Raw genomic sequence first — 15,870 nt, forward strand, 5'->3', positions numbered from 1 at the left:
TGATGATGGTTGTGGTGACGGTGGGTGGTGGTGATGATGGTGATAGTAGTGGTGATTATGGTGGTGATGGTGGCGATGATGATGGTAATGGTGGTGTTATGGTGTGGTGATGGTGATGATGATGATGATGACATTAATGATGGAAGTGATGGTGGTGATGAAGATGGTGGTAGTAAGGGTGATGGTAATGGTGGCGATGATGGTGGTGATGGTGATAAGAAAAAAGAAATACTGCTGAATATTTATTAAGCACTTAGGATATGCTAGACTTCAAGTGTTTTAAGTGATTTATATGCATTACTTCATTTAATATTATAAGGTAGGTACTATTTTTATCCACCCAATAAATCCATTAGTTTATAAAAATCCCCATTTACAGAGAGGTTAAATAACTCAGTCAAAGTCATGCAACTAGTTAGTGGCACATTGGAGGCTCAGACTCAGGCAGTCTGAGTCCAGACAGCATGTTTTTAGCCACCACACATCCTGCCCCTCCAGGAACAGGACAATGAGTGAAGCACAGTCTCTGCTCTTGAGGCTCAGTAGGGAAAGCATACTGTGCAAACAATTAACCATGAAACACGACAGAAACAAGTAACATGTTAGACTTTATTAGCAGGTATTGTGGGTACACAGGGGGGATGCTGACTGGGCGCATCCTGGAGAGCTGCATGGAAGAAGTAATACTTGGTCACAGCTTAAAAGTCTTCAGTAGTTGAGAGAATGAGGGAAAGGGCACTCCAAGGTGAGAAAAGAGGAGCAAAAGCAAGGAACCTGGAAGTGCAGGGCTAGCTAAATGATGCTCAGAGGAGATGGTTAGCCCAACCAAGGTCAGAGGTGCCCCAGCATCTTGGGGAACTAGAAAGGTGGTACAGGGGTCCAAATCATGGACCTTCTCTTCTTCATTCCCTTGTGAGTTTTCTTGTTCTGAACTTTTTCATGAGAGCTTTTGAGAAAGATGTATGGAAAGATGATACTCCAGCCTGACGTAGATGGAAGGTATACGAAAGAAAACATCACCTTGGTAAGCTTATTATCCTGATAATGCCAAGTCATGCATGCCGTAACTCAAAATTCAGAAACTATAGACAAGTCGGAAGGGAATGCCACCCACAATCCCACTAGACAGAGAAATCTTTGGTCAATATTTTGGAGGTTGTTTGGAGTGTTGGGTTTTTTTTTTTTTTTTTTTGATGTTTACTCAGTGCAGAGTTTTTAAATAACGTAATCCATGGGGGAATGGAAGGGGAAAAAATAGTTTCAACCAGAGAGGGAGGCAAACCATAAGAGACTTGTGAATGCGGAGAACAAACTGAGGGTTGATGGAGGGCGGGGAAAATGGGTGATGGGCATTCAGGAGGGCACTTGTTGGGATGAACACTGGGTGTTGTATGTCAGCGATCACGGGAATCTACCCCCAAAACCAAGAGCACACTGTATACACTGTATATTAGCTAACTTGACAATAAATTTAAAAAATAATAATAATGATAAATAAAATATAAATAAATAACATAATCCTGATCTCACAGTATGCGATTGTGAATTTCATTTGTTTTTCAACTTTACTTAACAGGAATATTTTTTTGTGTTATTTCAGTTCTGTGTAAACATTTTTAATGACTGCATCCATTTATTATTTCATCACATGGATGTACCAGAGCTTATTTAACCATGCTGCTATTTTTAAACATAGATTTCTTTGTCAAATTTTGGATCCCATAAAGAAGGTTGGGTGAAAATCCTTGTGCATAAAGATTTGCTGCATTTTGGGTTCTAACACTGGGAAGGATTCCCAGAAATGGAATTACTCAATCAGGGCATGGAGCATTCATTAACCGGATTGCCTCGGTATGGACTTGGAGCTGACCACAGCTGCATTGGGCCATCTCTGGAAGAAGAGTAGGATGTAGGATGAGGGCACAGGCATTAGAGTCAGATAGACCCAGATTGGACTCTTGTCTCTGCCTCAGTTTCCTTATGTGTAAAATAAGATTTCTCATCCTTGGCATTATTGACATTTGGAGCTAAGTTCTTTGTTGTGGGGACTGTCCTGTCTATTGTAGGATGTTTAGCAGCATCCCTGACCTCTATCCATAGGATACCAAGTATCAGGCCCTTGGGTATGACAACGAAAAATGTCTCCAAACTTTGACAAGTGTCCTCTGGGAGGCAAAATCCCCCCAGCTGAAGATTAGTGCTGTAAAACTGGTCTAACATAACACGTGCTTTGCAGAGCCCATGAATTCTGTTCATAACAATAGTGTTCATAACAATAGTGACAGTGACATTTCCCACACTGGATGCTACAGAGATGACACCCAAGAGGACACCCAGGATCAGCTTGGAGGCCACACCCAACTCTCAGAGTCTCTGGGTCTTTGGTTCTTTGGCCAAGCACCCAGCAGTTTACTGTTCTCCTTCCAGAGGTTACCATGCATCCTACGATTTAGAAACAGAAATGCTCCTCAGATTTTCCTAATGGGGGCCTTTCCCCTTCATTTCTTCCCCCTTGCTCCCCCCCCCCCCTGTTGTTTGCAGCTCAGCTTTCCTCCTGAAGGACTGTGAGTGATGTGCTGAGTCAGTTATTGGGGAGCCCAAGTCCTTCCACCTGCACCCCCCCTGGGAGTGAGGGGGGCCCTCAGACCCTGCCTCTTAAGTGCAAACTCACTGGAAATCCAGCACCTCTGAAAAGTTCACCCAATAGGTTTTTGTGGGGTTTTTTTTTAACTTTTTATTTAAATTTTAGTTAGTTAACATACAGTGCAATATCGGTTTCAGGAGTAGAATTCAGTGGTTCATCGCTTACATACAACACCCAGTGCTCCTCACAACAAGTGCCCTTCTTAATACCCATCACTCATCTAGCCCATATCCCACCCACCTCCCTCCATCAACCCTCAGTTTGTTCTGTACCATTAAGAGTCTCTTGTGGTTTGTTTCCCTCTGTCTTTTTTACCCCTTTCCATATGTTCATCTGTTTTGTTTCTTAAATTCCACGTATGAGGGAAATCATATGGTATTTGTCTTTCTCTAACAGACATATTTTGCTTAGACTCTAGCTCCATCCATGTTGTTACAAATGGCAGGATTTCATTCTTTTTGATGGCTGGGTTATACTCCAGGGTATATACATACCACAGTCTTCTTTATCCATTCATCAGTCTATGGACATTTGGGGTCTCTCCATAGTTTGGCTATTGTTGATAGTGCTTCTATAAGCACTGGGGTGCATGTGCCCCTTCGAATCTGTATTATTGCATCCTTTGGGTAAATACCTAATAGTGCAATTGTTGTGTCATAAGATAGTTCTATTTTTAGCTTTTTGAGGAACCTCCATACTGTTTTCCAGAGTGGCTGCACCAGTTTGCATTCCCATCAACAGTGCAAGAGGGTTCCCCTTTCTCCACATCCTCACCAACACTCGTTGTTTCTTGTGTTGTTAATTTTAGCCATTCTGACTGGTGTGAGGTGGTATCTCTTCATGGTTTTTATTTGTATTTCCCTGATGTTGAGTGATGCTTAGCATCTTTTCATGTGTCTGTTAGCCATCTGGATGTCTTCTTTGAAAACGTTGTCTATTCATGTCTTTTGCCCATTTCTTCACTGGATTCTTTGTTTTTTGGGATGTTGAGTTTGATAAGTTCTTTATAGATTTTGGATCCTAACCCTTTACCAGATTTGTCATTTGCAAATATCTTCTCCCGTTCTGTAAGCTGCCTTTCAGTTTTGTTGTTCCCCTCACTATGCAGAAGACTTTTATCTTGATGAGGTCCCAGTAGTTCATTTTTGCCTTTGTTTCCCTTTCCTCTGCCTAAATGTGAGACAGGAAGCCATCAAAGTCCTAGAGGAGAACACAGGCAGCAGCCTCTTTGACTTTTTGGCCATAACAACTTCTTACTAGACACATCACCAGAGGCAACAGAATCACCCAGCAGTTTTTGAGAGTCCCCAGGTAGCATCTCACATATAGCCATCCCTTCCTCCGGCCTTGCTGTGGCTCACTCTGAAATCTTGGCCTCCCATGAATCTGTGTGAAACCTCACACTTTGCCCCTGCCCACAGCTAGGGCCACCTTTAAGGACCCTGACATCACAGCCAAGGGCAGAACTGGGAAGTCTGCAATACTTTCCAAAGCTGCTGGCCACTGACCCTGTCTGCCATGGCCTCTGTGCTTGTCCCCACTCTGTGCCCACCAAGGATGTGGTTACTGACAGATGCCAGTTAAACATGGGCTAAGCTTTTCTGCCAAAATTCTGGATGTATCCAAGTCAGCCATGATCTCTGGAGCTCCTGATGAGCTACCAGTGAATGAAGACCCCTTCTCTCCTATCATCATGGAGGCAGTGTGATGTAGTGGCTAAGAGGCCCAAATCAGAGTCGTTTGAAGCTCAGTTCTTGCACTCAGTAGCAGTGTGACTTAGCCAAATGATTTCCCTGGACTCAGCTTCCTCAACTGTAAAATAGACATGCTATCAGGACCTACCTCATTGCGTTGTGTGGCACCTAAAGGGTATCATGTGTATAAAGCTCTCAGAAGTGTCGTGCCCACAGGAGCACCAAATGTCTGTCTGCTGTTGCCCATCAGAGCCTCATCCTCTGGCCCCAGAGCCCAGCTGCTTGGCTTCTACCCACTTTCACAGCTTTCCAAGAAAAACTCTTTCAGCTCTGCCATCGCCTGGGCTGGAATTCTGATTTGAGAGACCAGGCTTCTGTTGGTTCCATAACCAGCTTCCTGCCTATACGTTGCTGGTTACTTATGTGCCCCTCCAGGCTCTCTTCCCTTAGGGCAATTTATCTTCCAAGAGGCTGCGGGGTCATTTATGCGGATTGACCCATCAGCCCCCACACCCTCCTGCAGACCAGTCGGACTCTGAGACCCCTCAGCTGGAAGCTCTACTCTGTCAGCAGAGGCTGACCAATCTCCTGAGCCCCGGCCCATGGACTCCGCAATGGCATATGTTTTGGGAGACTTGGGATTTAGCCCTCAAACACTTCACCAGAGTTTTTCAAAGGCCACGCCCTGAGGTAGATTCTAGATAAGTGCCTTTATGGAGGGACTGTGGTGTAGTGACAAAGAACATGAGCCCTGGAGGCCTAGTTGGAGTCACAGCCTGCTACTTCCTGAGTGACACCTGGGCCAATTGCCCCTTGCCTTGATTTTCCCACCTCTGAAGTGGGTGTATGTCCCATATGGTTCTTATGTAATTAAACTGAAAAGTGTATAAGTGGCCTGGTAGCAGGTTCTCATTGTATCGTGGTTCCCAGTTCTGCTGCCACTTCCATCTACCTCATATCATCCTCCTCATCAGAAAAGTCAACACATTGTCATTGTGCCCAATCCCACCCTGGACCCGCCATCCTGTTGGTTTCTTCCAGACTCCTGCTCAGCATTGGCCGACTGGGCTCTTACATTGCCAGTGCTTAGAGCTGCCCCTTACGAGACAGACTGACATGACCAGCCTAGAAGCAGGCTTCTGGCTTCCTTTTTCCCTCCCTCCCGAGGAGCCTGTTTCTAAAAGATGAAAGGGTAGAGAGAAGAGGGAAGAAGAAGCAGTTAAGGACCTAACTGCACCCCAAACACATGCCTGGGGTGAGCAGCTTTGTAGCATTGATTCCTAATGATGTCAACCCCAGCATGAAGCTGCAAGTCAGGCACTGGGTCAGGGCATGGGCTGGACTGTCCCTGCATGTGCCAGGCACCCACCTTCCCGTCTCGCCATCCAGAGAGAAGGAAGAGCAGTGAGCCTAAGAGAGCTGCTTATTTGGTGCCAACAGTGTGCCAGGCATTTCCTCATTCTGCGTGTGACCCTCACAACCACCTGATGGGGGCGTATCACTTCCCACCAGAGAGGTTAAGCAACTTGCTGGGCTGTGCACAGATGAGTGGCAGAGCTGGGATTTGAATCCCTTCCCCTGCCTCTTACCTAACTTTGAGCACTGGTTCTCCATATTTTCCACCTGCAGGTCCCTTTGGGGTCTTCCCTGTCCACCTACTTCTAAAAGAGAATTTCCTTCTCTGACTCTTTTTTTTTTTTTTTTCAGTTTCTTGGGCATATTTTCCTGCTGTGGGGAATGGATGGAGACAGGAGGGTCAGGCTCTGAGCTAGGCATGGTAAGATGCAGGGGGGAGTAGGGAAGCAACCCCCCACTACTCTCTGTTCAACCCCTGCATCTGCTTGCTGTCCAGATATTAAGCGTAGTGGGTTGTACTCTGGTTAGGTTGACCTGCTAAGGCCTCAGGACTCTGACAACATGGAAGTTTCTTTTCCTCTGAAAACCCCTATAAGAAATAGTGGCCACTTGGAATCTTGTCTCAAGAAGGATTTAGAGGCTACATCTACACTTAGTGCATGAGAGCTCTGCAGTTGATTAACCATGTCTGCCATGGACATGGAATGGAAAGGGGAATATTTGCCATTTCTACCCTTAGCTGAGACCTCATCTCCATAGTTGACTCCCCTAAGGGGGATGAATGGCCCTGTTGTCAATCTTTTGAGGAAGTGGCCTCACTTTCTTGGCTTTGGACTTTAGGTCGAAGTGTCATGTTAAAAGATACAGCTGGATGACAAAGAAGTGATAGACTCTGCAGGCCTGGTTTCAGCTGGGCAGTGAAGGATTGGGAATGGGGAAGACAGTCTCCTTCCCTCACTAGAGGCTGCCTGGACAGAGTAGAGGGACAGTAAATTCCAGCAGGAGTTGATGTTTCAGTCTTAGTGTGAGAGCAGAATTACTTCTTCAACATCTTTTCTCTTAAGGCCTTCAGCTGATTAGATGAGGCTCGCCACCCACATTTTGGAAGATAGTCTGCTTTTCTCAGAAGTTACTGATTTAAAGGTTAAAGGTTAATGTGAAAAATACCTTCACAACAACCTACAGATTACTGTTTAATCCAACAACTGGGTACCATAGCCTCACCCAGTTGACACATAAAATTAATCATCACAAATATATCAGTTGAGTGTTTCCCAAAGTGTGCAACACATGCTACTGGATGAGTGGAACAGAGAAGTACATTCAATAACATGGGTCATGGAGTGATCCTTTTAAATTCTATTTTATTCACTCATATGTGGAATTTAAGAAACAAAACAGATGGACATATGGGCAGGAAAAAAAAAGGAGAGAGAGAGAAGCAAACCCTAAGAGATTTTTTTTTCCCATGAGAGACTCTTAACGATAGAGAACAAACTAAGGGTTGATGGAGGGAGGTGGGTGGGGGATGGGCTAGATGGGGGATGGGTATTAAGGAGGGCACTTGTGAGGAGCACCAGGTGTTGTATGTAATTGATGAATCACTGAATTCTACTCCTGAAACCAATAGTACACTATATGTTAACTAATTAGAATTTAAATAAAAATTTGGAGAAAAAAATAAAAAATGAAAAATTCTATTTTAATTCTCCTTGCTTCAAGAAGAAAGGCTCTATTTGGTATGAACCCCTAACACTTCTCTAACACTTGTTGTTTATAACAAAAAAAAAAAACAGTATGAGAATTCAGCTATAAATTAATTACATGGTTTTGTTTTCGTTGAATTAACTTTTATAGTGATCTTCTGTTTATGGCAAGGGATACTGATCATCCATTTATAAGTGACAGAACATTTCCTTCAGACCCATACTTAAAAAAACTAAATGAATCCATTTAAAATTAAGTAAATGATGGCACAGATGATGCTTGGATGTAGTTGCACTTGAGAAGGTGGTATAAAATGGCCCAAGTTTGGGGAACACCATCTCAGCCTAGAAAAGACAGGAATTTCAGACCCAGCCAGCCTCCCCACAGGAAGATCCTCCCTGTGCGGCCAGCCTGGGGGCATGCAGATTGGTCTGATGAAGGAGAAGGCTCCTTCCCTTTGGAGAAAGCAGGGGAAAGACTAGAGTGTTCCCAGGACTTGCTAGTGCTGGGAAGAGTAAGACAAAGCCCCCACCCTCAAGGAGCATGGTTCAGTGCATGGATTCTGGAGCCAGACTACCTGAGTTCAAATCCTGGCTCTGCCACGTATGGCTCCTGTGTATCCTTGAAAAGTTGTTTGACCTCTTTGGGCCTCTGTTTCCTCATCTGTAAAATGGGTATATGAAGGTACCCACTTTAGGGTGCTATGAGGATTAATTGAAGTACAATATAGTAAGTGTCATTTAAGACTGAGTTTCTATCATTGGGAAAGACTGACAAAGAAATGGCAATCCTAACACAGTGCTCTAAATGCTGTGATAAGAAAGTATAGTGTGATAAACACACAGGGAGTGGGAGAGATTCCAGGAGGACTTCTTTGAGAAGTTAATACATAAGCTCATACCTGGATGATCAGTAGGAATTAGCCTGGAGAGGAGGAGAAAAAGAATATTCTAGATAGAGGGAATAGCATATGCACAGGCTCAGAGGCAAGAGACAGTGTAGTCCATGGCTATACTTGTGACTGCAGGGAAGACAGTACTGGCTACAGCAAAGGATGTGACAGAAGGTGTGTCCCAAGGTGATGTACACAAAGGGCTTCCTGTGCCTTGTTAGAAGCAGTGGGTTCCAGAAGGACAGGACTCTAATTATCTTAGCAGCCCTCTGTGCTTCAAGTGCAGCCCAAACCTGGCAAGCAGGGACAGTCATGTGGTGACTGAACAGATGCTTTCCTCTCTACTCGATGTGAGACCTGGAGGTCCCAGAGGACCACTCCAGTTGAATGAGGGAGTCCCAGGATTAAGAATCTCTGCAGAGGGGCGCCTGGGTGGCTCAGTCAGTTAAGCATCTGGCTTCGGCTCAGGGTGATCTGGCAGTTTGTGGGTTCGAGCCCTGCATCGGGCTCTGTGCTGACAGCTCAGGGCCTGGAGACTGCTTTGGATTCTGTCTCCCCCCTCTCTCTGCCCCTCCCCCACTTGTTCTCTCTCTCTCCCTCTCTCTTTCTCTCTCTCTCTCTCAAAAATAAACATTAAGAATTTTTTTTCAAAAAAGGAATCTCTGCAGAGATATTCAGCACATCTTCTGTGCAAGTCATGGCTGCCTTGACAAGGATCTGAAATCTTACTTCTGTCCACAGGTGACCTGGTGTCCCGAGCAATGCATCACCTGCAGCCCCTCAATGCCAAGCACCATGGCAACGGCACCCCCCTGCACCACAAGCAGGGGGCGCTCTACTGGGAGCCAGAGGCCCTGTACACCCTTTGCTATTTCATGCACTGCCCGCAAATGGAATGGGAAAATCCCAACGTGGAGCCTTCCAAAGTCAACCTCCAGGTGGAAAGGTAAGATCTGCCTTGGCTCCGGATGGCCAAAGAGAGGAGCTCCTCTGGCCAACACCGCCTTGCAGTGGGTGGGTGCTTTCTCCAGAGTGGCAGAGGGGTACCAGAGGGGAGCCATGCTGGTGGTCACAACTGCACAGTGCCCAGAAACTCGCTGGAGGGGTCCAGGTTGGAATCTTGTGCTCCAAGGGGTGTCTGAGACCCAGGTGGGGTCTTTGAAATGGGTTTGCATAGGGTTGATCCAGTTTGGGTTAAAAACGGCCTGGGTCAGAAAGGTGGATTTGCAGATTCTGAAGGCGTAAAGGACTCTGCTGTGCAGGGTGGCTCCCTTGTGAAGGCAGCTATGGGGGAGACCAGCTCCTTGGGTGGGAGGTGTCTTCATTTCCTCCTGGCTGTCCTGGGGACTCCCTTGGGGAACCGTAAACACCTACCTGCTCAGCTGAAGTGGGTCCTGAGGTGGCCAGGAGACTGGCTGGCTCAAGCAGAATTAAGGGAAAGAGAAGAAGGGAGGGTTTCCGGGGGGGGGGTGGGACCCTTCCTCAGACACAGCTTCTGTCCCTCCCAAGCACATTCCCTCCACTTCTCTGTGCCTCAACTTCCCTTTCTGTAAACCAGTGGCTGAACTAAGTTGTTCCCAGGTCCCCTTCTGTCTGGAAAGCCCCAGGACGGTTTCACCCTCTCAGAGGCAGAGTATCAGAAACCACACTGGGAACACCCCACAGAGCCCATCTCCCCACAGCACCTCACAAGTCGGGCCCTGCTTCCACATGAGCCTGTTTGCTGCAACTACTCTCGTAGTGACCCATTTATCAAAAGGGTGGTTAAGAGAGTGGGCTCAGTGATCCAGAGAGTGGGTTCAAATCCTGGCTCTTCCAATTAAAAGTCAGAGGACGGGGAGGGCCTTGGGAAAGTTCCCTAACCTGTCCATGCCTCAGTTTCTTCATCTGAAAAATGCGGCTACCAAAAGTAAATCCTTCAAAAGGCTGTTGGAGGAGTGAGTGAATTGAACAGTGCCCAGCACACGGTAAATGCTCAGTAAAGGTTCACTTTTGCTTCTGTTGTAGATACTATCTGCATTTTGGTGGACTTAATGCAATTTTCTTTTCTCTGTTAAATGGTTCCAAGCAATTTTGAAATGCTCATTGGCTGCTTTGCTGCTGCAGGAGTGGACTGGGGCTTACTTGGGCTTCCTTTTACAACCACGTCTCTTGGCTTTCATTTCAGGGAAGAGAATGGAGCACGAGTTAGACAAAAGTTGCTGAGTTTTTGTTCCTGTTTTGTTTTTAAGAATCTCAAGTTAGCATGAATATTTCAATCCAGTCTGGAGTTAGCTTCATCAGGCATCCCACTGTCTAGGCCAAATCAGTGGGTACCCTACATGTATTTCCACATGCCGAAGATGCCCGAATTCAGGGGGCCAAATGCTCCTTGTCCCTGGGCAGAAAATAACTTCAGTCAGAGACACCAGGAGTGCTTTCTGTGAATGTGCAACCTTAGTGCTGAGAGAATGGGAGCCAGCAGCCTCGGCCTGTGGGGCATCTAGCTCTTAGGCATACCCCCCTGACAGCCTGTGGGACAGTGAGCATCTCTGACTTACCTCCCGCCAACATGCACTTGACCCCCAGATGACTCCCTTCCAACTCCGGCTAGACAGCACCTCCTCTGAGCTTCAGAACCTCCTCGTCCTAGTCAGCCTCAGTTTCCCCATCAAGTCTCACACTCTCAGACTGGTTCTTCTCATCACACCTTATTCTTTTCCACATAACACTTACTACAGTTGATAATCATAATTTCGTTACGTGTTCGTTTATTGCCCGTCAGCTTCATGAGGGCAGAGAACACATCTGTTCTGGTTGTCCCTCCACACCCAATGCCACGCTCAACATCTGGTGCTAGGTGGGGAGTCAGTAAATTTTTGTAGAGAGAACGAACGAACCCATCGACCTAGCTGCCCGTGGAACATGTCCCTTTGTGCGTGCTCACAACTACCCCACATCTGAAGTTATCATCTTTTCTCTGAAACCAGCTGTCCTTCCTTTCTCCCTCATCTCTAAGGGTGGCATCACCACCAACCCAGAAAAGTGGGCCTCGCCCCACACTCTTTCCTCCCCCTCACCCCGTCCTGCAGCCACTGGTCAATGTGTGTTACTGATGCCGCACCTGCAACATCTCTCATTGCTCTCTCCCTTCCTTCCCAGATTGCTGCCACTGTGTGGTTGGGTACCTTGTTCCCTCTTACTTCTGTACTGCATTGGATTTCTAAATGGTCTCCCAGGATGTAAGGCTTAATATCCTCTGACCAGCTCCATCGTCCTCATAGCCATCAGACTGAAACTTCTAGAATAGGAATCTTATCATGTAATGTACTCCCTGCCCTTACACAACACCCGTGCATGGCCCCATTACATCTTCCCTTACACGGCTTCCACCTTCTCTTCTGGAATCCCTTTCAGAATTCAGAGTGTAGCTGGAGTGGCTATAAGTCTGGGAGACCATCTGAGGTTTCCAGACTTTCTGGGACAAGATGTGAAGATGCGTGAGCTTTGAGGGAGAACAGAGTAAAGAGAAGATGGCCCAAAATGCTATGGAGTCACTTCTGTCTCCGTCTTTCCCTTCTTCTTTGGTTGGTTTTTCAGAGGTCATCACAAAAGGCCGAGTGGAACTTGACATTTTTTAAGTTGTGTTACTTTGGTCCTCTGGAAAGAATATGGATTTGGAAACTAGGCTGACCTTTGGCTTTGGGATGCTTTGGCTTTGCATTCCAGCCCTGCTTCTTCTGGATCTGAGACCTTTTTAAAAAAAAAATATATGAAATTTATTGTCAAATTGGTTTCCATACAACACCCAGTGCTCATCCCGACAGGTGCCCTCCTCAATGCCCATCACCCACTTTCCCCTCCTGCCCACCCCCAGTTTATTCTCAGTATTTAAGAGTCTCTTACGGTTTGCCTCCTTCCGTCTCTGTAACTTTTTTCCCCCTTCTCCTCCCCCATGGTCTTCTGTTGAGTTTCTCAGGATCCACATATGAGTGAAAACATATGGTATCTGTCTTTCTCTGCCTGACTTATTTCACATAGCATAACACTCTCCAGTTCCATCCATGTTGCTGCAAATGGCCAGATTTCATTCTTTCTCATTGCCAAGTAGTATTCCATTGTATAAATAAACCACATCTTCTTTATCCATTAATCAGTTGATGGACATTTAGGCTCTTTCCATAATGTGGCTATTGTTGAAAGTGCTGCTATAAACATTGGGGTACAAGTGCCCCCTGTATCCCTTGGGTAAATTCCTAGCAGTGCTATTGCTGGGTCATAGGGTAGATCTATTTTTAATTTTTTGAGGAACCTCCACACTGTTTTCCAGAGCGGCTGCACCAGTTTGCATTCCCACCAACAGTGCAAGAGGGTTCCCGTTTTTCCACATCCTCGCCAACATCTATAGTCTCCTGATTTGTTCATTTTAGCCACTCTGAGTGACGTGAGGTGATATCTCAGTGTGGTTTTGATTTGTGTTTCCCTGATGAGGAGTGACGTTGAGCATCTTTTCATGTGCCTGTTGGCCATCTGGATGTCTTCTTTAGAGAAGTGTCTATTCATGTCTTCTGCCCATTTCTTCACTGGATTATCTGAGACCTTGAACAAGCCATTCTTCCTCATTGAACCTCATTGACTGTAAAATGAGAGTGACAGAAGTTTCATGGGACTGGTGTAAGCAGTGAATTCAAAATTGTAGCTAAGACTCTGGTGCCATGGCTGGCACAAAAGGAGCTCTCCTCTCACCCCCCAAAAGAGTAGCTGATACCATACATCTTTTTATTAGGGGGAGCCTCCAAAATGCTGTTACCATTGTCCCTGCAGAAACCTGTGTGTGTATTTCTTCTAGACAGAAAGCTATTTCTCCTGCTCCCTGATGGAATAGGCCTTGGCATTTAGCATCTGAAATCACACATGGAAGGGCTTCAGAGGAGAGATGACTTCTGTTTTCAGTGAAGGGTTTACACCAGCTCCATACCAAAACTTCTAAATAAGAAGTTTCCAGCGGGATATGGACTCTAATTTGGAGTTGTTTTTCTCTCTGTATTTCTCTCTCCTCACTCCCAAAATCAAACAACATTTCCTTAACTCTTTATTTTTATTCTGGCAATGTCAAGTAGGGCCATGGTGCTTATATGGTTTTTCACTAGACTATATTCTTCAGAAAAGGGACTGAATATTATTTGCTTTTGTCCATGCCCAGCAGAAAGCCAGAAACATTTGTTGACTGAAATATGGATTGTTTTATACCTCAAATCATCTCTGCTTGTCAAAAGAGCCTTCCTTGGCTGGAGTATTTGGAAGTAGGCCTACATGCACTATTTTACTCTTTCATGTGGGCATAGCTTTAGAGTTGCTACATTTGTTTTGGATAGTTTCATTTTTCACTGCGGGATTTTTGAAGGAGCTCAGTGCCAGTGTGAAATTTCTATAGTTTAAGTTTTTCCAGAACTTTGGCGACTAGTTTTTGAGCTTCTAAAATCTTTCCGAGCAACTCTTTGGGTCACTGGAAGCATGTACCAGGAACAGGTCCTGTAAAGAGCTGGAGGTCCAGAGTGAGACAGACAGGCATGACCCAGACCACATGGAGTAGAGACTAAGACTAAAAGGTCAGACTTAGAATCTTATTCAAGTCAAGTGTTGGCAAATTCAACATGGAGAAGGAAGAGGAGGAAAACATTCTGTATCAAGGAGAATCCAATCTTTGATATCACTGAATCTGATATGTGCCAAAGCCTGGTCACTGGAGATTTATGATGCTCTGTGAAATACAGTGCTGACCTTCCAAGTGCCTCCAGGAAGACAGTAGCTTCAGATTCCATCAAAAAAAATAAATTGCTGTTAATTATGGTACCCAGCCTTAGTTTGTGACCTAATTTTTTTAATCCCTTAATTCAATTTATAATAAAGCTCCCTGAGGGAAACAATCTGCCTCTTATATGTTTTTCTAGAACACAACATAGTATTTTGGGACATTACACAGGCTTAACAAGTGTTTGTTAAGTTAGTTAAAAATAAATACAACCAATGTCATCAACAAAGCCTGTTTTGTATTGGAGCATCAGATGTTTTACAAAGAAATCTTAGTTCAGATGTCATCTTTATTTCTGGCTTTCATTTATTCAATATTTATCCAATATTTTGAAGAATTTTCTAAGAAATAGGTAATTCTACTTAATTTTTTCCTAGGACAGAATCTTCAATAATTTAAATTCAATATCAGAATAAACATATCATACTATCAATCAATAAATAAAATCTTTCAGGTACTTCAGATATTTTTACTCAAAAAACTCAGATAAGTTTTGTAAGATTTATGATTAGGCAATATTTGTTTTATTATATGTTTATATATAATTATATACTTATGATAAGGCAATGTTTATTTTGTAAGATTTATGATTAGGCAGTATTTATTTTAGTAATGATAAGTGTAAACATCTTAATGTAAATGTAAAAAACTAAGATCTGAGGCTACTGAATTTAAGTAGAATCATCTTAAGTCTGGGACAAGGTTTTCCTCCCCTATATCATTACTGGAAATATCAGTGATTCCTAGATGTGTTTGGCCATGGATGATTTCAGTAATGGCCAAAAAATGAAAAAAAAAAAATAGCAGGATAAATTGGACTATTTTGTTGCCTGAGGTAGCTGGCAATGCCTGAGAGGTACAGAGATGTGTTTTAACCAGAAGACTAGACAATTAGGTAGTTCTGTCCTCCCCCAGTCTCACTGAAAGCAAACAAAAACATATACTTAGGCAATCCCTTTTGCAAGCAGAACTGTATAAACAGATGTGGTTCACTGTCTACCAGGGAAGCTGGACCTAAAACATGAGTATATAATCACCAATCACCAACTGTTTGAAAGAAATGAAACCATCTTAACAAATGAAGAATTTACACTTGAAGAAACAGAGCTAATAAAGCAAACATAACAGACATTAGAAGTTAATGGTACCCAAATACATCTTCCAAGACACTCACCCTACCAAAGGATCACTCCAACACATCAGTTCTTGATGCTTTCTCATCTGTGGCATATATGACAGGTGATAGTCTAAGGTTAACATACTCCAGTGGACATATCCAGGGTTGTGTAGAATTCCAAGCACTCTGTTGTAACTCTTCCTCATTCCTTCCCGCTAAGGAGTGTATATCAGAATGCAAGTGGACAGAGATATCCTTGACACAAACAGCATTATTAGTAAAAATACTGTGTTGCAAAGGTTAAACCTACTATGACTGCTTAAAGCAGAAAGATGACCTCTGGGAGGCCCAGTTTAGGTAGATCCTTTCCTCTTCCGCATCAGAATTAGACGTTGGGTTAATTCTCTAGCTCTTTTCTCCTGGAAATATGATAAAAATTTCAGTATCAACTACATTACTAAGCAGCATTGCTTATGGTTAGAGTAACTCTAGATTGGTAAAATTGATCTAACCTGCTAGTACTATAAATATTTGATAAATCTCCAGAGCTTTGGGCCTCCCTGATTTCATTGGCTCTTGTCGCTGACAGTGTCCTTGCATGGACCTTGGAAACTATATCTGTGGAGTTGCTACAAGAGAAAGTGGGGTTCATAAACCAGGATAGTTCTC

General features: G+C 44.4%; 1 protein-coding gene across 1 annotated transcript in view; it reads left to right on the top strand.

Annotated features, from left to right (window-relative positions):
* Positions 1-15,870, top strand: part of ABTB3 (ankyrin repeat and BTB domain containing 3) — a 315,697-nt gene that overhangs the window by 190,356 nt on the left and 109,471 nt on the right. Inside the window, exon 3 of the mRNA XM_049627508.1 lies at positions 9,035-9,239. Coding sequence (XP_049483465.1) covers positions 9,035-9,239 — 205 coding nt within the window. The remainder of the gene's footprint in view (positions 1-9,034; positions 9,240-15,870) is intronic.

The sequence above is a fragment of the Panthera uncia genome, chromosome B4 (assembly GCF_023721935.1).
Source record: "Panthera uncia isolate 11264 chromosome B4, Puncia_PCG_1.0, whole genome shotgun sequence".
Lineage (NCBI taxonomy): Eukaryota > Metazoa > Chordata > Mammalia > Carnivora > Felidae > Panthera > Panthera uncia.